Raw genomic sequence first — 24,615 nt, 5'->3', positions numbered from 1 at the left:
CTGCCCCGACCCGCCGGCGGGATTCTCCGTTACGCCGGCCGGTCAATAGGGTTTCCCGTTGTGGGGCAGCCCCACGCTGTCAGGAAATCCCCGGACGCCCGCAAAACGGAGAGTCACGCCGATGGAAAATCACGCCGCTGGTACTTTGGCTAAAATCTCTGGTTCTTGGCCTAAGAGGCCATTGTCATATACAAAGTTCTAACTGAGATAGGGAGCCTGTCCAGATCAGGGAGGAATTTGGGATTTGTCTGGATCACTGATTGAGGTGGCCCCCTACAAATATCGTTGTTATGAAGATGTTGATTATTGACTAGTTGTGTGTGAAAACAATTCTTCTTTTTTAGTTACTATAAATTAACAAAATATCCAAAAGTGTTGATTGGGGATGGGTGTCACAGACAAGGTTACTGTTGGGCTGTCAGTACATCTTGCAAATATTTCTTAACTGATAGAATAACTGCAGATGAGTAAATTTACAAAGTTTCCAGTCAATATGCTCTGTCAGTTGTTGAGCTGTGTGTTGTGCTGTGTATTGTTTGATTAATAATAACTCCATAGTTGTGCCATGTTGTGGATGAATGTGATAAAATTTTGACACTCTAAATATTAATCTCAGAATTTAGAGGAACTGGAGAAGAGTCACACAGAACAACAGTCAGCTGTACAGAGTGAGCTTCGGAAGGAGATGGCCCTCTTTCAGAAAAGGATTTTAATGGACACTGTAAGTAATATTGAAGCGTCATTTCACTTTAAAGAAGTGACTGTATTCCATTTGTTCAATAATGCCTTTATGTAGTACAGTCCACCCAGTCACCACATAGAAAACAAATCATAGAATGACACATCACAAAGGAGGCCATTCAGCTTGGTGTACTTGTGCCAATCATCGATACCCATGTCTAATTAGTCCCAACCCCTTCTCTTTAGACACCTGCAATTATTTCTCCTTCAGGTATGAATACAATTGTGTGCAGGAGGGTTTCCTGACACAATATGTTGACAGGCCAACAAGAGGCGAGGCCACATTGGATTTGGTTTTAGGTAATGAACCAGGCCAGGTGTTAGATCTGGAGGTAGGTGAACACTTTGGAGACAGTGACCACAATTCGGTGACCTTTACGTTAGTGATGGAAAGGGATAAGTATACCCCGCAGGGCAAGAGTTATAGCTGGGGGAAGGGCAATTATGATGCCATTAGACATGACTTAGGATGTGTAGGTTGGAGAAGTAGGCTGCAAGGGTTGGGCACACTGGATATGTGGAGCTTGTTCAAGGAACAGCTATTGCGTGTTCTTGATAAGTACGTACCAGTCAGGCAGGGAGGAAGGGGTAGAGCGAGGGAACCGTGGTTTACCAAAGAAGTGGAATCTCTTGTTAAGAGGAAGAAGGAGGCCTATGTGAAGATGAGGTGTGAAGTTTCAGTTGGGGCGCTTGATAGTTACAAGGAAGCGAGGAAGGATCTAAAGAGAGAGCTAAGACGAGCAAGGAGGGGACATGAGAAGTCTTTGGCAGGTAGGATCAAGGAAAACCCAAAAGCTTTCTATAGGTATGTCAGGAATAAAAGAATGACTAGGGTAAGAGTAGGCCAGTCAAGGACAGTGGTGGGAAGTTGTGTGTGGAGGCTGAGGAGATAAGCGAGATACTAAATGAATACTTTCGTCAGTATTCACTCAGGAAAAAGATAATGTTGTGGAGGAGAATGCTGAGACCCAGGCTATTAGAATAGATGGCATTGAGGTGCGTAGGGAAGAAGTGTTGGCAATTCTGGACACGGTGAAAATAGATAAGTCCCCGGGGCCTGATGGGATTTATCCTAGGATTCTCTGGGAAGCCAGGGAAGAGATTGCTGAGCCTTTGGCTTTGATTTTTATGTCATCATTGGCTACAGGAATAGTGCCAGAGGACTGGAGGATAGCAAATGTGGTCCCTTTGTTCAAGAAGGGGAGTAGAGATAACCCCGGTAACTATAGGCCGGTGAGCCTCACATCTGTTGTGGGTAAAGTCTTGGAGAGGATTATAAGAGATACGATTTATAATCATCTAGATAGGAATAATATGATTAGGGATAGTCAGCATGGTTTTGTGAAGGGTAGGTCATGCCTCACAAACCTTATCGAGTTCTTTGAGAAGGTGACTGAACAGGTAGACGAGGGTAGAGCAGTTGATGTGGTGTATATGGATTTCAGAATGACTAGGGTAAGAGTAGGGCCAGTCAAGGACAGTGGTGGGAAGTTGTGTGTGGAGGCTGAGGAGATAAGCGAGATACTAAATGAATACTTTTCGTCAGTATTCACTCAAGAAAAAGATAATATTGTGGAGGAGAATGCTGAGACCCAGGCTATTAGAATAGATGGCATTGAGGTGCGTAGGGAAGAAGTGTTGGCAATTCTGGACAAGGTGAAAATAGATAAGTCCCCGGGGCCGGATGGGATTTATCCTAGGATTCTCTGGGAAGCCAGGGAAGAGATTGCTGAGCCTTTGGCTTTGATTTTTAGGTCATCATTGGCTACAGGAATAGTGCCAGAGGACTGGAGGATAGCAAATGTGGTCCCTTTGTTCAAGAAGGGGAGTAGAGATAACCCCGGTAACTATAGGCCGGTGAGCCTAACGTCTGTGGTGGGTAAAGTCTTGGAGAGGATTATAAAAGATACGATTTATAATCATCTAGATAGGAATAATATGATTAGGGATAGTCAGCATGGTTTTGTGAAGGGTAGGTCATGCCTCACAAACCTTATCGAGTTCTTTGAGAAGGTGACTGAACAGGTAGACGAGGGTAGAGCAGTTGATGTGGTGTATATGGATTTCAGTAAAGCGTTTGATAAGGTTCCCCACGGTCGGCTATTGCAGAAAATACGGAGGCTGGGGATTGAGGGTGATTTAGAGATGTGGATCAGAAATTGGCTAGTTGAAAGAAGACAGAGAGTGGTAGTTGATGGGAAATGTTCAGAATGGAGTTCAGTTACGAGTGGCGTACCACAAGGATCTGTTCTGGGGCCGTTGCTGTTTGTCATTTTTATAAATGACCTAGAGGAGGGCGCAGAAGGATGGTGAGTAAATTTGCAGACGACACTAAAGTCGGTGGAGTTGTAGACAGTGCGGAAGGATGTTGCAGGTTACAGAGGGACATAGATAAGCTGCAGAGCTGGGCTGAGAGGTGGCAAATGGAGTTTAATGTGGAGAAGTGTGAGGTGATTCACTTTGGAAAGAATAACAGGAATGCGGAATATTTGGCTAATGGTAAAATTCTTGGTAGTGTGGATGAGCAGAGGGATCTCGGTGTCCATGTACATAGATCCCTGAAAGTTGCCACCCAGGTTGATAGGGTTGTGAAGAAGGCCTATGGTGTGTTGGCCTTTATTGGTAGAGGGATTGAGTTCCGGAGCCATGAGGTCATGATGCAGCTGTACCAAACTCTGGTACGGCCGCATTTGGAGTATTGCGTACAGTTCTGGTCGCCTCATTATAGGAAGGACGTGGAAGCTTTGGAACGGGTGCAGAGGAGATTTACCAGGATGTTGCCTGGTATGGAGGGAAAATCTTATGAGGAAAGGCTGATGGACTTGAGGTTGTTTTCGTTAGAGAGAAGAAGGTTAAGAGGTGACTTAATAGAGGCATACAAAATGATCAGAGGGTTAGATAGGGTGGACAGCGAGAGCCTTCTCCCGCGGATGGAGGTGGCTAGCACGAGGGGACATAGCCTTAAATTGAGGGGTAATAGATATAGGACAGAGGTCAGAGGTGGGTTTTTTACGCAAAGAGTGGTGAGGCCGTGGAATGCCCTACCTGCAACAGTAGTGAACTCGCCAACATTGAGGGCATTTAAAAATTTATTGGATAAGCATATGGATGATAAGGGCATAGTGTAGGTTAGATGGCCTTTAGTTTTTTTTTTTTCCATGTCGGTGCAACATCGAGGGCCGAAGGGCCTGTACTGCGCTGTATCGTTCTATGTTCTAAGTAAAGCGTTTGATAAGGTTCCCCACGGTCGGCTATTGCAGAAAATACGGAGGCTGGGGATTGAGGGTGATTTAGAGATGTGGATCAGAAATTGGCTAGTTGAAAGAAGACAGAGGGTGGTGGTTGATGGCAAATGTTCAGAATGGAGTTCAGTTACGAGTGGCGTACCACAAGGATCTGTTCTGGGGCCATTGCTGTTTGTCATTTTTATAAATGACCTAGAGGAGGGCACAGAAGGTTGGGTGAGTAAATTTGCAGATGACACTAAAGTCGGTGGAGTTGTAGACAGTGTGGAAGGATGTTGCAGGTTACAGAGGGACATAGATAAGCTGCAGAGCTGGGCTGAGAGGTGGCAAATGGAGTTTAATGTAGAGAAGTGTGAGGTGATTCTCTTTGGAAAGAATAACAGGAATGCGGACTATTTGGCCAATGGTAAAATTCTTGGTAGTGTGGATGAGCAGAGGGGTCTCGGTGTCCATGTACATAGATCCCTGAAAGTTGCCACCCAGGTTGATAGGGTTGTGAAGAAGGCCTATGGTGTGTTGGCCTTTATTGGTAGAGGGATTGAGTTCCGGAGCCATGAGGTCATGTTGCAGCTGTACAAAACTCTGGTACGGCCGCATTTGGAGTATTGCGTACAGTTCTGGTCGCCTCATTATAGGAAGGACGTGGAAGCTTTGGAACGGGTGCAGAGGAGATTTACCAGGATGTTGCCTGGTATGGAGGGAAAATCTTATGAGGAAAGGCTGATGGACTTGAGGTTGTTTTCGTTAGAGAGAAGAAGGTTAAGAGGTGACTTAATAGAGGCATACAAAATGATCAGAGGGTTAGATAGGGTGGACAGTGAGAGCCTTCTCCCGCGGATGGAGGTGGCTAGCACGAGGGGACATAGCCTTAAATTGAGGGGTAATAGATATAGGACGGAGGTCAGAGGTAGGTTTTTTACGCAAAGAGTGGTGAGGCCGTGGAATGCCCTACCTGCAACAGTAGTGCACTCGCCAAAATTGAGGGCATTTAAAAGTTTATTGAATAAGCATATGGATGATAATGGCATAGTGTAGGTTAGATGGCCTTTAGTTTTTGACTTCCCATGTCGGTGCAACATCGTGGGCCGAAGGGCCTGTACTGCGCTGTATCGTTCTATGTTCTAATTACTATTTGAAAGTTATGATTGATGCTGCTTTCGCTGCCCTTTCTGCGTAATGAGTCATAGATCGGTGAAGCAGTTTCCAAAAGTCTACACCTAATGTGGTGTGAAATTGGATATATGAAAAGTGCTTTTCAATGAAGAAGGTAATCCCTTGTGATGGGGCAAGGAACAAATTCATTCAACTAATTAGCAAACTCCACGAGGAAAACCTGTTAACCTGAAATCAGCATGAAGTGATGCAAGAATATTAGTCGGCTCCCTTTCTCTATCTTCGAATGCTGATTGATTTGCTATGTATTTCCAGTTCTTTAAAGAAATAATCTGTGATGTGTATCAGAGGGAACCAGTGGATGTACTGAACTCCGGTTTCCAGAAGACATTTGATAAAATGCCATATCAAAGGTCATTGCGGAAAATAAAAGCTCATGTTATTGGGGTTTAACATATTAGTATGGATAGAAGATTGACTGACTAACAGGAAGCAGAGAGTAGGCGTAAACGGGGCAGCACGGTAGCATAGTTATTAGCACAGTTGCTTCACAGCTACAGTGTCCCAGGTTCAATTCCCAGCTTGGGTCACTGTCTGTGCGGAGTCTGCACGTTCTCCCCGTGGGTTTCCTCCAAGGAATGCAGGGATCCTACAGCATGATCTGGACAGGTTGGGCGAGTGGGCAAATCAATGGCAAATGCAGTATAATTTGGATAAGTGTGAGGTTATTCACTTTGGAAGCAAAAACAGGAAGGCAGATTGCTACCTGAATGGTTGTAAATTGGGGTAGGGGAGTGTGCAGCGAGTCTTGGGGTGTCCTTGTGCACCAGTTGCTGAAGATAAGCATGCAGGTGCATCAGGCGGTAAAGAAGGTTAATGATATGTTGGCCTTCACTGCGAGAGATTTCGAGTACAGAAGCAGAATGTGTTGCTGCAATTATATAGGCCATACCTGGAATATTGTTTGCAGTTTTGGTCTCCTTTTCTGAGGAGACCATGTTCTTGCTCCAGCGAGAGTGCAGCGAAGATTTACCAGACTGATTCCAGGGATGGCGGGACTGTCATATGAGGAGAGATTGACTAGGTTTGGATTGTTCTCACTGGAGTTCAGAAGAATGAGGGGGGATCTCATAGAGACTTATAAAATTCTAACAGGACTGGACAGGGTAGATGCAGGGAAGATGTTCCCAATGGTGGGTGTGTCCAGAACCAGTCTGAGGATTCAGCGTAAACCATTTCGGACAAAGATTAGGAGACATTTCTTCACCCAAAGAGTGGTGAGCCTGTACATAGGAAGTAGTTGATGCTAAAACATTGAATATATTCAAGAGACGGCTAGATATAGAACTTGGGGGAGAATGGGATCAAAGGCTATGTGGAGAAAGCAGGATTAGGCTATTGAGTTGGATGATCAGCCATGATTGTGATAAATGGTGGAGCAGGCTCGAAGAGCCAAAAGGCCTCCTCCTGCTCCTATCTTCTTTGTATCTATGTATCTACCCGGCAATGTGGAAAATTGCCCACAACAAACCGGACAAATTCAATTAGGCCCTTATGCCCTATCAGTCTACTCTCCATCAACACCAGAGTGATGGAAGGAGTCATTAACAGTGCTATCAAGCGGCACTTACTCAACAATAACTTGCTCACGGACGCTCAGTTTGGATTCCATCAGGGTCACTCACCTCCTGAACTTATTACAGCCTTGTTTCAAACATGGACAAAAGAGCTGGACTCCCGAGGTGACATCAAGGCAGTATTTGACCGAGTGTAGCATCAAGGAGCCTAGCTAAACTGAAATCAATGGAAATTAGGGGAAAAACGTTCCACTGGTTAGAGTCATACATGGCACAAAGGAAGATGGTTTTGGTGATTGTAGGTCAATCATCTCAGATCCAGGACATCACTACAGGAGTTCCTCAGGGTAGTGTCCGAGGCCCAACCATCTTCAGCTGCTTCATAAATGACCTGCCTTTTATCATAACGTCAGAAGTGGGGATGTTCGGATATTCGCACCATTCGCGACTCCTTATGACAGTCCATGTCTAAATGTAGCAAGATCTGAACAGTATCCGGGCTTGGCCCGACAAGTGGCAAATTACAATCGCGCCTCACAAGTGCCAGGCAATGACCATCTCTTACAAGAGAGGATCTAACCATCACCCCTTGACATTCAATGGCATTGCCATCGCTGAATCTCCCACAATTAAACTCCTGGAGGTTACCTTGATCAGAAACTGAACTGGACTAGCCATATTAATACTATGGTTACCAAGCTAGGAACCCTACAGCGAGTAACTCACCTCCTGACTCCCCAAAGTCTGTCCACCATCTACAAGGCACAGTAAAGAGTGTAATGGAACACTCCACTTTACTGGATGAGTGCAGTTCCAACAACACTCAAAATGTTCGACATCATCCAGGACAAAGCAGCCCTGCCTGATTTCTCCCCCTGCCGCAAACATTCAAACTCTCCACCACCAACGAACGATGGCAGCCGTGTGTACCATCTACAAGATGCACTGCAGTAACTTACAAAGGTTCCTTAGAAAGCACCTTCCAAACGCACAGCCACCACCATCTAGAAGGACAAGAGCAGCAGATATCTGGTAACTCCACCACCTGAAGGTTTCACTCCAAGTCACTCACCACCTTGACTTGGAAATATATCGCCATTCTTTCACTGTCGCTGGGGCAACATCCTGGAACTCCCTCCCTAACAGCACAATGGGTGTACCTACATGTCGGGCACTGCAGCAGTTAAAGAAGGCAACTGACTACCACCTTCTGAAGGGCAATTAGGGATGGGCAATAAATGCTGGCCTAACCAGCAATGCTCACATCCCGTGAATTAATTATTAAAAATATATATCTAAATGGTGAGGTATAGCAGATCCCTGAGGTGCAGAGGGATCTTGGTACACAAATGCATTAATCACAAAAGACTAGTCTGCACACCCATTATCATCTAGAAGGACAGATACATGGGAACATCACCACCTAGAAGTTCCCCTCCAAGTCATTCACCATTCTGACTTGGAAATAGATCTCTGTTCCTTCACTGGCGCTGGGTCAAAATCCTGGAATTCCCACCCTAATAGCACAGAGGGTGTAGCTACACCACATGATCTTCAGTGGTTCAGAAAGGCAGTTCACCACCACCTTATCAAGTGCAATTAGGGATGGGCAACAAATGTTGGCCTAGCCAGCAAAGCCCGATTCCTGTAAAAATGGGGGAGAAAAGTACAGGAAGTATTACAAAGCTAGGTTAATACAAAAGTAGGGAAGTTATGCTTCAGTTGTGCAGAGCACTAGTGGGACCATATCGGAAGTACTGTGTACAGCATTGGTCATTTTACTGCAGAAAACATCGGAAGCAGTTCAGAGAAGGTTTACCAGAATAATATTTGGAATGGGTGGGTTGTCTAATGAGGAAAGGTAAGAGGCTCGGTTTATATCTACAGGAGTTTATAAGAGTTAGAGGCGATTTGATTGAAACATATATGATCCTGAGGGTTATTGACAGGGTGGATGTGGAGAAGATGTTTCCTCTTGTGGGAGAATCTCGAACTAGGGTTCATTGTATAAGAATAAGAGGTCGCCCATGTAAAACAGAGACAAGGCAAATTTATTTCACTCAGAAGCTGTGAATCTTAGGGACTCTATTCCTGAGAAGGTTGTGGAACCAGTGTCTTTGTATACATTTAAGGCAGAGGGGCATAAATTCTTGGTCAGCAAGGCGTTAACAGGCTATCAGGAGGCGGTGGAGGCTACTATCTGATCAGCCATGACCTTAGATACATCACTCTTGTCGAGTGCTGACTTCAGCCTGTTAAAGACTGCCCATCAATTCCACCAAAATGTCCTGATATATGTGAATACTGCTACCTTCCCACCGCACCTCCCTATTCTCATTGGTCCGTTTTAGGACTTGCTCCTTCGACCAATAGCTGCGAAAACACGCTATCACAGCTCGTGGTAGTTCATTTCCCCGTGGCTTTGCCCAAAGTGACTGGTAGGCCCGATCTAGCTCAATCTCTCCACCCCCATCAACTTCCTAAACATCATCTTGAAGCATTCAGTTGGCCTTGGACCCTTCACCTCCTCAGGCAGCCCCACGATACTCAGATTTTGCCGCCTCAACCTAGTCTTCAGGTCGCCAACCTTCGCTTTCAGGCCCTTATTTCTTGCCTCCACCCTCCACAACTGAGCATTTAGCCGGGCCAACTTATCGCTCTGTCTCGACAGCATCTTCTCCACCTTCTTCAACACCTCGCAATACTGCCGCACTGTCTTCAACGTCTTTTCCAATGCCTCCTTTATCGGCACCGGGGCATCATCCACCGACTTTCTTAGGGTCACTATAATTTCCCTCCGATGCCTTTTGAAATGCTTGCCAAACTGTTTATCAAATTCACAGCCATTACCTACCATGATACATGTGGCTCCATCTGATGAGCTTGCTTCTGCCATCTTCTATCCCCCTCATCTCTGCATCTTGCTCAGCTCCTTCGAAGAACTATTGGTCCCACCTTTCTTAATTGTAGTCTTTCTTGCGCCTTTTTTCATCTTCTCACCAACGACTCGCGAATGGGCCGTGTCTGTTCACCAATTACCCCAGCAACTGGATAAATGGAACCAAAAACTAGACTCTAGCAGGAGCTACCTTGTGTGTGACCTCCTCCTACATGTTGCTACCCGAAGACTTGCCACACTATGTTCCTGATTGAATACTGGATCACACCGTGTTCCTGGATGGACACTAAGTTACACTGCGTTCCTGGATGGATACTAGATGACACTGTGTTCCTGGTTGGATATCAGGTCACACCGTGTTCCTGGATGGATACTAGATCATACCATGTTCCTGGAAAGATACTGGTTCACTCCGTGTTCCTGGATACATACTAGATCACATTGTGTCCCTGGATGGATACTGTTTCACTCCATGTTCCTGGATATGTACTAGATCACACTGTGTTCGCGGATGGATACTGGTTCACACCATGTTCCTGTATGTGTACTAGATCCCACCATGTTGCTGGATGGATACTGGATCATTCCGTATTCCCGGATAGATATCGATCACATCTTGAGGTTGATTTTCCGGCTGCGTTACGCCCAGCGGATACTCCGCTATTTCAGGAAATTGTGGCATGAGGCACAAATCTGGATTTGCACCAGGGGCAAATCAGTTTGCAATCTTACCATGTCTTTCACGCTGGTGTGATCTGGATCGCATCCAGTAATGGTGATAACCTGGTGAGCATGTTTTTGGCTTCATTGTAATCTCATTAGTCAGATGTTCTGGCCTCATGGAATCTACCAATCATGTCACGCGTGCGCCAATTACTGCTGGTCTTTTAAAATGGGAATCCAGCGCCTTGGACTCCGACAGGGAACAAGGAGACGAGTACCTCTCTCCATTTAGTTCCAGGATGCCGTTCGGGGATCCTTCAAGGGAGCTGGACGTTTAGGGGACTTGGGCTGGGCTAGAGGGGCCAGGTTGAGTGTCTCTCCGGGGATCGGGGTCGCAGTGGTCTGTGTAACATTGAAGCCTTCATGTTCGACTGTCTAAGCACAGCTACAACCTGCTTGTATTAAGATCCTCACACAGGAGAGAGTCATTGTGCAGCTTGTCTCCTGGGGAAACACTTCACACCCCTTGAAGTTTGAATAGGCTCTGTGGTTTCACTGTTGTAGCGGACCTGCTTTCATTCCTTTGTACTTGCTCGTTCATATTCCATTTGACACCCCATTGATTTTCACAAGCCTCTGTGGTTTAGCCAGCTGCTGTCTACTTCACAGGACCTATGGAAATTGTTTGTTCACTCTGCATTTCACACCCCATTAACATTCTAGAGCTTCCTCCATTTCACCTGGGGCCTGGCTGAACTCAATTATTTTTCAATGTTTTTTTTCATTCTCCATTATGATTTGCTTGCTTGCTTGAGTTTTTTTCTCTCCATCCAAGCAGCTGACTGCACTCAGACATTCGAGTGCAAGGGTTTTTGAATGGTGAGATTCTCGTAACCACTTGAATATTTTGGCTGAGCGCCAGAGAGCTGAGTAGAGTCTCCCATATTTTGGCTCCCAATTGCCTATGGGATGAGGGCTTCTGTTTTAGGAGGAAGGGGTGTAATAAGATTGTAGGTTACCATTCTAAGGGGCTAGCTACATATAATCCAGAGAGAGAAGATGGGACAGTAATGTTCTGGGCGGGCGGTGGTGGCAATATGGGTTTAGCCTTTGTGTTAAAATCATACTCCATTCAGTGTCTGTCCAGGTGTATTAAGTGTAAAGGTATGACAGCAACATGATCATAGGATGTCCAACCCTGAGTGTCCACAGTGCCTATTGGTGTTGCCCTCATCTGCCTCTTAAGAGTTTTTGTGCCTTCTTACATTCCTGCGAGTCATGCTCATCGACCTATTGGCCATTATCATTTATCCTTCACCACTCTTAGCTGCCCTCAATCTCCAAGTCAGGGACAGGGGTTGAATCCTTAAGTGTCGATGTTGAGGCTGGGTGTCAGGCATCGGTGGGAGGGGGGTGTGGAGCTGGAAGAGGTTTGAACCTTGCAGCAACGACCACCCAACTCCGCTGGGGATCCAGGAGCCATGAAAATTCACATGGGCTTCCATATGTCACAACACGGTGCGGCGCGGTGGCACAGTGGTCATGTAATTGTCCTTATTGTTTATTCTCCTCTTTCCCCTATCTTTTATTTTTGCCATTACATTTTTGATCCATGGATGATTTATGGACATCGTCTTTAAGGCAGCCTTTACCTGTATCTTTAATTCAAACAGAAGGAAGCAGTGGCCTGTGCCTTTAATTCAAACTGAAGAATCCGGAAGGCTGTTTTCATGTGAAAGTACCTTTAAGAAATGGGTGTTTATAAAAATATCTGTAGTGGATGTACCTTTAAGAAATGGGATCCTGCACTCCCGGCTCCACCCCAACCCCAAATATCGCGAGTCCCCAACCTGGCTTGACCCTGGATCCCACCACCCTCAACACCGTCCCCACCACCCCCTTCCAGAACTCCTCCAGTGCCGGGCATGCCCAGAACATATGGGCATGGTTCGCTGGACTCCCCGAACACCTGACGCACCTGTCTTCGCCCCCAAAGAACCTACTCATCCTAGATCCGGACATGTGGGCCCGGTGCAGCACCTTGAACTGGATGAGACTAAGCCTCGCACATGAAGAGGAGGAGTTCACCCTCTCCAGGGCGTCCGCCCATGTCCCCTCCTCAATCTGCTCCCGCAGCTCCACCTCCCACTTAGCCTTCAGCTCCTCTACCGACACCTCCCCCACCTCCTGCATTACCTGGTAGATGTCAGACACCTTCCCATCCCCGACCCACACCCCTGAAAGCACCCTATCCCTTACCCCCCGCGGGGGCAACAAAGGGAACCCCTCCACCTGTCGTCTAGCAAATGCCTTGACCTGAAGGGACCTGAACATATTCCCCGGGGGGAGCTCGAACTTCTCATCCAGGTCACCAAGGCTCGCGAACCTCCCGTCAAGAAACAGGTCTCCCAACTTCCTAATGCCCGCCCTGTGCCACCCCAGGAACCCGCCATCCATGTTCCCTGGGACAAACCGGTGGTTCCCCCGCAGCGGGGCCTCCACCGAGCCCCCCACTTCCCCCCTGTGTTGCCTCCACTGGCCCCAAATGTTGAGGGTGGCTGCCACCACCGGGCTCGTGGTGTACCTCGTTGGAGGGAGCGGCAACGGAGCCGTTACCAGTGCCTTCAGGCTCGTGCCTCCGCAGGACGCCATCTCCATCCTTTTCCATGCTGCCCCCTCCCCCTCCATTACCCACTTGCGTACCATCGAGACATTAGCCGCCCAGTAGTACCCAGAGAGGTTGGACAGCGCCAGCCCCCCTCTATCCCTGCCTCGCTCCAAAAAGACCCTCCTTACCCTCGGAGTCCCATGCGCCCAAACAAATCCCAGAATGCTGCTGTTCACCCTCCTAAAAAAGGCCCTCTAACGAAAATGGGGAGGCACTGAAACAAAAACAAAAACCTCGGGAGCACCGTCATTTTAACGGACTGTACTCTACCCGCCAACGACAGCATGTCCCACCTTTTAAATTCCTCCTCCATCTGCTCCACCAACCTAGTAAAATTGAGCTTGTGCAGAGTCCCCCAGCTCCTAGCCACCTGAACTCCCAGGTACCTAAAACTCCTCACTGCCCTCTTTAACGGGAGCCTTCCAATCCCCTCCTCCTGGTCTCCCGGGTGCATGCCAAACAACTCACTCTTGCCCAGGTTCAATTTATATCCCGAGAAACTCCCGAACTCAGCAAGAATCTCCATCACCTCCGGCATTCCCCCCACTGGGTCTGCTACATACAACAGCAAATCGTCCGCATACAGCGACACTCGGTGCTCCTCCCCCCCTCGCACCAAACCCCTCCACCTCCTCGACTCCCTGAGAGCCATGGCAAGAGGCTCTATTGCCAGCGCAAAAAGCAAGGGGGACAGGGGGCACCCCTGCCTCGTCCCACGGTGGAGCCTGAAGTACTCGGACCTCCTCCCATTTGTCGCTACACTCGCCATCGGGGCCTCGTACAGCAACCTCACCCATTTAATAAACCCCACCCCAAACCCGAACCTTTCCAACACCTCCCACAAGTACCCCCACTCAACCCTGTCAAAGGCCTTCTCCGCATCCAATGCCACCACAATCTCCGCCTCTCCTTCTGCTGCCGGCATCATTATCACATTAAGCAGCCTTCGCACGTTAGTGTTCAGCTGCCTCCCCTTCACAATACCCGTCTGATCTTCTTTTTTTTATATATAATTTTTATTGGAATTTTTTACAGAAAATATAAAACATAACGACAAACAATGAAATGCAACAAAATAACCCATAATAACTGTGACACCCCCAGACCGTATCGGCGCATGTATCACATCCCCCCACCCCCCCATCCCTAATGAACAACAAAAGAACTTAAAAAATATTAAAATTAAATAAACAAACATAGTCATTGTCGGCCCCCCCCTTTTCCCTCCCCTTTTCCCTCCCCTTTTCCCTCCCTGGGTTGCTGCTGCTGCTGTCCCCGTACCCTATCGTTGAGCCAGAAAGTCGAGAAAAGGCTGCCACCGCCTAAAGAACCCTTGTACCGACCCTCTCAGGGCGAATTTGACCTTCTCTAGCTTAATGAAACCCGCCATGTCATTGATCCAGGTCTCCACGCTTGGGGGCCTCGCATCCTTCCATTGTAGCAAGATCCTTCGCCGGGCTACTAGGGACGCAAAGGCCAGCACACCGGCCTCTTTCGCCTCCTGCACTCCCGGCTCCACCCCAACCCCAAAAATCGCGAGTCCCCATCCTGGCTTGACCCTGGATCCCACCACCCTCGACACCGTCCTCGCCACCCCCTTCCAGAACTCCTCCAGTGCCGGGCATGCCCAGAACATATGGGCATGGTTCGCTGGACTCCCCGAGCACCTGACACACCTGTCCTCACCCCCAAAGAACCTACTCATCCTCGTCCCAGTCATGTGGGCCCGGTGCAGCACCTTGAATTGGATGAGGCTAAGCCGCGCACACGAGGAGGAAGAATTAACCCTCTCCAGGGCATCAGCCCATGTCCCGTCTTCGATCTGTTCCCCCAGTTCCCCCTCCCACTTCGTTTTCAGCTCCTCTACTGACGCCTCCTCCGCCTCCTGCATAACCTTGTAGATATCAGATATCTTCCCCTCTCCGAAAGCACCCTGTCGCTCACCCCCCTCGCGGGAAGCGAAGGGAATCCCTCCACCTGCCGCCTAGCAAATGCCTTTACCTGCAGATACCTGAACATGTTCCCCGGGGGGAGCCCAAATTTCTCCTCCAACTCCCCCAGGCTCGCAAACCTCCCATCAATAAACAGGTCCCTCAGCTGTCTGATGCCCGCTCTGTGCCAACCCTGAAATCCCCCATCAATGTTCCCCGGGACGAACCTATGGTTCCCCCTTAACGGAGCCTCCATCGAGCCCCCCACTTCTCCCCTATGTCGCCTCCACTGCCCCCAAATCTTGAGGGTAGCCGCCACCACCGGACTCGTGGTATACCTCGTAGGAGGGAACGGCCACGGCGCCGTTACCAGGGCCCCCAGGCTTGTATCGCCACAGGACGCCCTCTCCATCCGTTTCCATGCTGCCCCCTCCCCCTCCATTACCCACTTGCGCACCATCGACACATTGGCCGCCCAATAATACCCCGAGAGATTGGGTAACGCCAGCCCCCCACCATCTCTACCCCGCTCCAAGAAGACCCTCTTCACCCTCAGGGTCCCATGCGCCCAAACAAAGCTCATGATGCTGCTAGTCACCCTTCTAAAAAAGGCCCTAGGGATAAAGATGGGCAAACACTGAAAAAGGAAGAAGAACCTCGGGAGAACCGTCATTTTGACGGACTGCACTCTACCCGCCAACGATAGCGGCACCATGTCCCACCTTTTAAATTCCTCTTCCATCTGCTCCACCAGCCTGGTAAAATTAAGCTTATGGAGAGTCCCCCAACTCCTGGCCACCTGCACCCCCAGGTATCTGAAACTCTTCACTGCCCTCTTAAATGGGAGTCTCCCGATTCCCTCCTCCTGATCACCCGGGTGTACTACAAATACCTCACTCTTGCCTAAATTTAACTTATAGCCCGAGAAGCCCCCAAATTCCGCTAACAGCTCCATCACCCCCGGCATTCCCCCTTCTGGATCCGCCACATACAACAGCAGGTCGTCCGCATACAGCGATACACGATGTTCCTCCCCACCCCGCACCAGACCCCTCCATCTCCCTGACTCCCTCAACGCCATAGCCAAAGGTTCAATCGCCAGTGCAAAGAGCAAGGGGGACAGGGGGCACCCCTGCCTGGTCCCACGGTAGAGCCTAAAGTACTCCGATCTCCTTCCATTGGTAACTACACTCGCCATCGGAGCCGCGTAGAGCAGCCTCACCCATTTGATGAATCCCTCCCCGAATCCGAACCGCTCCAGCACCTCCCACAGGTACCCCCACTCAACTCTATCAAATGCTTTCTCCGCATCCAGCGCCACCACTATCTCAGCCTCCCCCTCCACTGCCGGCATCATAATAACATTTAGTAGTCTCCGCACATTCGTGTTGAGCTGCCGTCCCTTGACAAATCCTGTCTGATCCTCATGTATCACCCCTGGCACACAGTCCTCTATCCTGGTGGCCAGGATCTTCGCCAGCAACTTAGCGTCAACATTGAGGAGCGAGATAGGCCTGTATGATCCACACTGCAAGGGGTCCTTATCCCGCTTCAGGATCAGAGAGATCAGTGCCCGCGACATCGTCGGGGGCAAAGCCCCCCCCTCCCATGCCTCATTGAAGGCTCGCACCAACAGGGGGCCCACCAGATCCGCATACTTTTTATAAAATTCCACCGGGAACCCGTCCAGCCCCGGCGCCTTACCTGACTGCATTTGCCCGATCCCCCTGACTAGCTCCTCCAACTCTATCGGCGCCCCCAGCCCTTCTACCAGCTCCTCTTGAACCCTTGGGAAGCATAGCCTGTTCATGAAGCTCTCCATCCCCCCTCTCCCCATCGGAGGTTCTGACCGGTACAGTTCCTCGTAGAAGTCCCTAAAGACCCCATTTACTTCTGTCCCCTTCTGCATTACATTCCCACCCCTATCCGTCACTCCACCAATTTCCCTAGCCGCATCCCGCCTGCGGAGCTGATGCGCCAACATCCTGCTCGCCTTCTCCCCATACTCATATACCGCACCCTGCAACCTCCTCCACTGTGTCTCTGCCTTTCTGGTGGTCAACAAGTCAAATTTGGCCTGCAAACTACGCCGTTCCCCCAGCAACCCCTCCTCCGGTGCCTCCGCGTATCTCCTGTCCACATCCAGGAGCTCCCCCACCAGTCTCTCCCTCTCCTTCCTCTCCCTCCTTTCCCTATGGGTCCGTATGGAGATCAGCTCCCCCCGGATCACTGCTTTCAGAGCCTCCCAGACCATCCCCACCCGGACCTCCCCCGTGTCGTTGGTATCAAGATACCCCTCAATACTTCCCCGGACCCTCCTACACACCTCCTCATCAGCCAGCAGCCCCACATCCAGTCGCCAGAGCGGGCGCTGGTCCCGCGCCTCCCCCATCTCCAGATCAACCCAGTGCGGAGCATGGTCTGAAATTGCTATGGCCGAATACTCTGCATCCTGCACCTTCGGGATCAATCCCCTGCTCAGGATGAAGAAATCTATTCGGGAATAGACCCTATGGACATGGGAGAAAAAGGAATACTCCCGCGCTCTCGGCCTCCCAAACCTCCAGGGATCCACCCCTCCCATCTGGTCCATAAACCCCCTCAGTACTTTGGCCGCCGCCGGTCTCCTACCCGTCCTTGAACTGGACCGGTCCAGTGGGGGATCCAGCACTGTGTTAAAGTCTCCCCCCATGATCAGGCCCCCTGCCTCTAGGTCCGGAATGCGGCCCAACAAGCGCCTCATGAAGCCGGCATCATCCCAATTCGGGGCATATACATTAACCAGCACCACCTTCTCTCCCTGCAGCCTACCCTTCACCATAATATATCTGCCCTCCTTGTCCGACACCACCTCAGCCGCCTCGAACGCCACCCTCTTCCCCACCAGAATCGCCACCCCCCGGTTCTTCGCGTCCAATCCTGAGTGAAAAACCTGCCCCACCCACCCCTTCCTCAGACGAACCTGGTCCGCCACCTTCAAGTGGGTCTCCTGGAGCATAGCCACGTCCGCCTTCAGCCCCTTCAGATGCGAAATTACCCTAGTTCTCTTAACCGGCCCATTCAGCCCCCTCACGTTCCAGGTAATCAGACGGATCAGAGGGCAACCCGCCCCGCTCCCCCGCCGGCTAGCCATAGCTTATCGACTGCTCGCCCCAGGCCAGCTCGCCCCGCCTGACCCGTTCCCCATGGCGATAACGCCTCTCCTCTACCCCCCGGCCCATGCCAGCTCCTTCCTGGCCATTCCAGCAGCAACCCGGTATCCTCCCCCCACCCCCCCAGGCTAGGACCCCTCCTAGCCGCGACGCACCCTCCATGGTACTTCCGTGAGTCAGCTGACTTCTGCTGACCCGGCTGCTCCTGCCAAAACCCATCTCCTCCCAGCATGGGGTCATCCCCCTCTTGCCACACCTCCTTGGCCCCGCTTCAGCGTGGGAAAGAAAACCAGTAGAGGCCACGCCCCCACCTCCAGCTCCGCCCCCCCTGCCCCGCAGCGCGGACAACCAGAGGAAAGCCCGCGCTTTCACACTGCCACACCCCACCCTTCTGACGCAGCTCTTCAAAATCCAGTTTCACCCCAACCCCCAGCCCCGTACCGAAGAGAACATATAAAGCACATGCCCCCAACGTTCCCCACTTACCCCACACCCATACCCAACAGACAAACCCACCCGGAAACAGAGCAAAAAGAAAACCAGCATAAAAAAAACACGTGTCAAAATTGAAGAACAGCAACAGCAAAAACAGCAACGGCCATAGCGTGTCCCCAGACCCTAGTTCGAGTCCAGCTTCTCCGCCTGTACAAAGGCCCACGCCTCCTCCGGGGACTCGAAGTAGTGGTGCCGGTCCTTATATGTCACCCACAGACGCGCAGGCTGCAGCATTCCAAATCTGACCTGCTTGGCATGCAGCACCGCCTTCGTCCGGTTGAACCCGGCCCGCCGCTTTGCCACCTCCGCACTCCAGTCCTGGTAGATTCGCACTATCGAATTCTCCCACTTGCTGCTCCTCTCTTTCTTGGCCCAGCGCAGCACACACTCCCGGTCACTAAATCGATGGAACCGCACCAGCACCGCCCGCGGGGGTTCATTTGCCTTAGGCCTCCTGGCCAGCACTCTGTGAGCTCCCTCCAGCTCCAGGGGCAAATGGAAGGACCCCGCTGCCATCAACGAGCTCAACATCGTGGTCACATACGACGGGAGATCCGACCCTTCCAGCCCCTCCGCCAGGCCCAGGATCCTCAAATTCTTTCGCCTCGTGCGAACGTCCAGCTCCTCCAAGCGGTCTTGCCACTTTTTGTGAAGTGCCTCGTGCAACTCCACTTTCCCCACGAGGACCACGGCCTCCTCCTCCCGCTCAGCGGCCTGCTGCTGCAATTCCCGAATAGACGCCTCCTGGGCCGCCTGGGTCCCAAGCAGCTTGTTGGTAGTCGCATTCAGGGAGTCCAGCAACTCAGCCTTCAGCTCCGCAAAACAGCGCAGAAGAGAGGCCTGCTGCTCCTGCGCCCACTTCCACCAGTCCTCGGGTGTTCCGCCGGCCGCCATTTTGTCTTGCTTCCTCCGCTTTTCTTGGGGAGCTGCTGCAGCTTTTTCCTTTGCCCCACTCCGGGTGAGCACCATAAATTATGGGGAATGCGCCTCTAGACACCTTCCCCCACCGGGATTCGTTGGGACAGCGCCGTTTGAGGCCCTCAAATCGGCCCAAAAGTCCTTAAGTAGTGGGAGCTGCGGTGCCGCACCTACAAAGCCGATTTTCTGACCGCTCCACTCCTAGTCCAGGCCATCCACCGGTGGAGAATCTGAGAAGGAGTGTTCCCACACAGGGAAAAGCCCAAACAGCACCACTGCGAGCCCTTAAAAGAGCCCCAAAGTCCGAAAATAGTGGGAGCCACTGAACGTGCGGCTCAGCTCCGCATCACCACTACCGGAAGTCCGTCTCCGCTTCTTCAATGGCCTTGGTGACATCTTTTCACAGTTCTTCCCTCTGCTGCTGGAATTCAGCTTTCATAAAGGCCCTCAGGTCAGCTTGAGACCTTTAAGCTGGCCCTTCCCCCGCTAGCATGCTTGCTTTTGTTTGTTGCTGTTCAGACAAATCCTGCACTGTTTCTAAGGGTCTGATAACCAAGAAACATCCTATTCCTGGGGGAAAATACTCCTTGAACCTTCACCCACGCCTTTTCATCGAAATTCCAACCCGTGCTGCCCAAAAAAGAGCTCTTTTCTGCAATATTAGGCAGGAGCTGCCTCTGTGTGCACACTCACTCCATAATGCACACCCGGAAGTCAACCCGTCTGATCTTCATGTATCACCCCCGGCACACAGTCCTCTATTCTAGTGGCCAAGATCTTCGCCAGCAACTTGGCGTCTACATTCAGCAGTGAAATCGGCCTGTATGAACCGCACTTCAAGGGGTCCTTATCACGCTTCAGGATCAGGGAGATTAGTGCCCGAGACATCGTCGTGGGCAGAACACCCCCCTCCCATGCCTCGTTAAAGGTCCTGACCAACAGGGGGCCGAGCAGGTCCGCATATTTCTTATAAAATTCAACCGGGAACCCATCCGGTCCCGGCGCCTTCCCCGACTGTATGTGGCCAATCCCACTGACCAGCTCCTCCAACTCGATCGGCGCCCCCAGTCCCTCCACCTGCTCCTCCTGCACCCTTGGAAATCGGAGCCTGTCCAAAAAATTCTCCATTCCCCCTCCCACCGCTGGCGGCTCCGACCGGTACAGTTCCCTATAGAAGTCCCTAAAGACCTCATTGACCTCTGCCGCACCACATTCCCATCTCTATCTTTCACTCCACCAATCTCTCTAGCCGCGTCCCGCTTACGCAGCTGGTGCGCCAGCATCCTGCTCGCCTTCTCTCCATACTCATAGACCGCTCCCTGCGCCTTCCTCCACTGTGTCTCCGCCTTTCTGGTGGTCAATAAATCAAACTTGGCCTGCAAGCTACGCCGTTCCCCCAGCAATCCCTCCTCCGGGGCCTCTGTGTACCTCCTATCCACACTCAAAAGCTCCTCCACCAGTCTCTCCCTCTCCCTCCTCTCCCCCCTCTCCCTATGGGCTCGGATGGAGATCAGCTCCCCCCTAATCACTGCCTTCAGAGCCTCCCACACCATCCCCACCTGGACCTCCCCAGTATCATTGACCTCGAGGTACCTCTCGATACATCCCCGAACCCTCCGACACACCTCATCATCAGCCAACAACCCCACGTCCAGACGCCAAAGCGGGCGCTGGTCCCGCGCCTCCCCCATCTCCAGATCCACCCAATGCGGAGCATGGTCCGAAATCGCGATAGCCGAATATTCGGCCTCCTCCACCCTCGGGACCAGCCCCCTGCTCAGAACAAAGAAATCAATGCGGGAATAAACCCTGTGCACATGGGAGAAAAAGGAGTACTCCCGAGCCCTCGGCCTCCCGAACCTCCAGGGATCCACTCCTCCCATATGGTCCATAAACCCCCTCAATACCTTTGCCGCCGCTGGCCTCCTGCCTGTCCTTGAACTAGAACGATCCACTAGGGGATCCAGCACCGTATTGAAGTCCTCCCCCCCATGATCAAGCCCCCCACCTCCAGGCCAACTCCACCCTCTCCCCCTGGAGCTTACCGCTCACCATCACATATCTGCCGCCACTATCAGCCACAACCTCAGATGCCTCAAACGCCACCCTCTTCCCCACCAGGATCGCCACCCCCCGGTTCTTTGAGTCGAGCCCTGAGTGCCCCACCCACCCCTTCCTCAGACGGACCTGGTCCGCCACCTTCAGGTGGGTCTCCTGGAGCATGGCCACGTCTGCCTTCAGCCCCTTCAGATGCGAGAACACCCGGGCCCGCTTAACCGGCCCATTCAACCCCCTCACGTTCCACGTAATCAGCCGGATCAGGCCCCCTCCCCCGTCGACTAGCCATAACCCATCGACTGCTCGCCCCTGGCCATCACCCATTTGGCCCGTTTCCCACAGCGATAGAACCTCACCCCGACCCCCCCCCCGAACTCCTCCCTGGCCAATCCAGCAGCAACCCGGTATCCCCCCTCCCCCCCCCCCCTCCCCCCCCCCCACCCCCCTCCCTCTCAGGCTAGGACCTCTCCTAGCCGCGACTCTCCCTCCACTGTACTCCCGTGAGCCAGTTGACTTCTGCTGACCCCGGCAGCTCCCGCTCTAACTCCGACCCCTCCCGATATGAGGTCCCCCCTCCTCCCCTGCATCAGCTCCTGGGCACCACTTCAGCGCGGGAAACCCGGTCTAATAGCCACGCCCCTCGCCACCAGCTCCACCCCCTCGTCCCGCAGCGCGGGAAACCAGAGAAAAGCCCGCGCTTACACACTGCCCCACCCCACCAATGCAGCTCCCAAACCGCAGTCCCAACCCAACCACAAACTCCATGCAAACAAAGACACAGATCAACCACAAACCCCAGTACCCCCCTTAGAACACGAAGCCATAACCCACATCGTCCGAAAGCGAGAGAAAAAACCAAAACAAACAGAATAACCCGCTACAGCATAAACAATGATACATGAATAGAAAAGAAAAACTCCTACAGCCCCCAATCTCTAGTTCAAGTCCAGCTTTTCAGCCTGCACAAAGGCCCACGCTTCCTCCGGGGACTCAAAGTAGTAATGCCGGTCCTTGTAGGTGACCCACAGGCGGCAACATGCCAAACTTCACCTGCTTTCCATGGAGCACCGCCTTCGTCCGGTTAAACCCGGCTCTCCGCATGGCCACCTCCGCACTCCAGTCCTGGTAGATACGCACTACTGAATTCTCCCACTTACTGCTCCTCACCTTCTTGGCCCATCGGAGAACACACTCCCGGTCGCTGAACCGATGGAACCGCACCAGAACCCCCCGCGGGGGTTCATTCGCCTTAGGCCGCCTGGCCAGCACTCTATGGGCTCCCTCCAGCTCCAGGGGCAGATGGAAGGATCCTGCCCCCACCAGCGAGTTCAACATCACGGCCACATAGGCCGGCAGGTCCGACCCCTCCAGCCCCTCCTCGAGGCCCAGGATCCGCAGGTTCTTCCTCTGTGACCGAAGCTCCATCTCCTCAAACCGATCCTGCCACTTTTTATGAAGTGCCTCATGTATCTCCACCTTCCCCACGAGGGCCGAAACCTCCTCCTCGTGCTCAGAGGCCTGCTGCTGCAATTCGAGTATCGCTGCACCCTGGGTTGTCTGGGTCTCCAGCAGCTTACTCGTCGTCACCTTCAGGGATTCCAACAACTCTCCTTTCAGCTCCGTGAAATAGCGCAGAAGGGCCGCCTGCTGCTCCACTGCCTCCACTCCTCAGGGGCTCCACCGGCCGCCAATTTGTCCACCTTCCCCCGCTTTTCCAGGGGAGCTGCTGCCGTTTTTCTCCTCGCCCCACTTCGAGTCCGAACCATAAGTCCCGGGGGGTTTTGCTCCAGACCCCTTTATCCACCGGGAATCGTCGAATCACCGCCGTTTGGGGCCCTTAAAAGAGCCCACAAGTCCTTTTAAAGCGGGAGCTGCCGAACGTGCGGCTTAGCTCCGCATAGCCGCAACCGGAAGTCGTTAATAAGGAAAGATTAAGGTTTACTTATAGAATATTGTATCTGTGGGGAGGATTGGTGTTGATAGTTGTTAAGATGTTTACTGTGGGTTTCTAAAGTATTAGCTGGTTTCATAAATAAACATTATTTTAATTTTGAAGTGCTGTCGATCTCTGGTGCATCATACCTGCAGAGTAGCCCCATCTGTTTCCCCATAACCACAATTTATTAAAAGTTGTGGGTCAGGTGAACTCCATGATACACTTTGGGGTTCTCTAAACCCTGGCCCATGACACTGTGCTGATTATTGTTGGTGATTGCAGACTGGCCGGTGTCAGTGATGACTCGGTTTGATTGATTGGGCTGGTAGCAAATGAATGTGCCAAAAGGTTGTGCTCTGCCTGGTAACAGGTGGTGATTGGATCTAATGCCACTGGAATGTTTCAGAGTGACGAGGTTCCAGTTTGGTTTCACTTTTGAATCTTCAGTCTGGAAGAAGGGATCTAACTAACTCCATCCAAAAAGATCCAACTAATTCTCTACACAACGCTACTGTGGGAACTGACTCTCTCAAGCATGCCTGAGTGTCATTCTCTTGGGGCTGCAATGGCCTGAAGTCAAACCACGGACTGAAATTAAGGTCTGATGTGAAATAAACTGTCTCTACAGAAAGATATAGGCCTGAATGTGAACCTTGAGCTGAAGCCCCAGTTTGATAAGAAATAAACCTTCTCTCCAGAAAGCCTGCTGCCTGTAAGTACTGTGTTTTATAGCCTGCGGGGACCCTGAATGAGAGACTCTGTTCAGAAGAATTGCTAATGTTGCCCCTTTGTTTAAGAAGGGTAGCAGGGATAATCCAGGGAATTATAGACCTGTGAGCTTGATGTCAGTGGTAGGCAAACTGTTGGAGAAGGTACTGAGGGATAGGATCTATTCACATCTGGAAGAAAATACATTATCAGTGATAGGCAGCATGGTTTTGTGCAGGGAAGGTCATGTCTTACAAACCTAATAGAATTCTTTGAGGAAGTGACAAAGTTAATTGATGAGGGAAGGGCTGTAGATGTCATATACATGGATTTTAGTAAGGCGTTTGATAAGGTTTTCAATGGCAGGTTGATAGAAAAAGTGAAGTCGTATGGGGTTCAGGGTGTACTAGCTAGATGGATAAAGAACTGGCTGGGCAACAGGAGACAGAGAGTAGTGGTGGAAGGGAGTGTCTCAAAATGGAGAAGGGTGACTAGTGGTGTTCCACAGGGA

The 24,615-nt window shown here is 51.2% G+C and overlaps 1 protein-coding gene across 4 annotated transcripts in view; it reads left to right on the top strand.

Annotated features, from left to right (window-relative positions):
• Nucleotides 1-24,615, top strand: part of sycp3 (synaptonemal complex protein 3) — a 260,430-nt gene that overhangs the window by 209,957 nt on the left and 25,858 nt on the right. For all 4 annotated transcript variants that reach the window (XM_038820905.1, XM_038820904.1, XM_038820907.1 and 1 more), the window contains exon 8: nucleotides 617-721. In XM_038820905.1, coding sequence (XP_038676833.1) covers nucleotides 617-721 — 105 coding nt within the window. The remainder of the gene's footprint in view (nucleotides 1-616; nucleotides 722-24,615) is intronic.

The sequence above is a fragment of the Scyliorhinus canicula genome, chromosome 15, assembly GCF_902713615.1.
Source record: "Scyliorhinus canicula chromosome 15, sScyCan1.1, whole genome shotgun sequence".
NCBI lineage: Eukaryota > Metazoa > Chordata > Chondrichthyes > Carcharhiniformes > Scyliorhinidae > Scyliorhinus > Scyliorhinus canicula.
The sequence above is the reverse complement of the archived record's forward strand: the minus strand, read 5'-3'. Positions and strand labels throughout refer to the sequence as shown.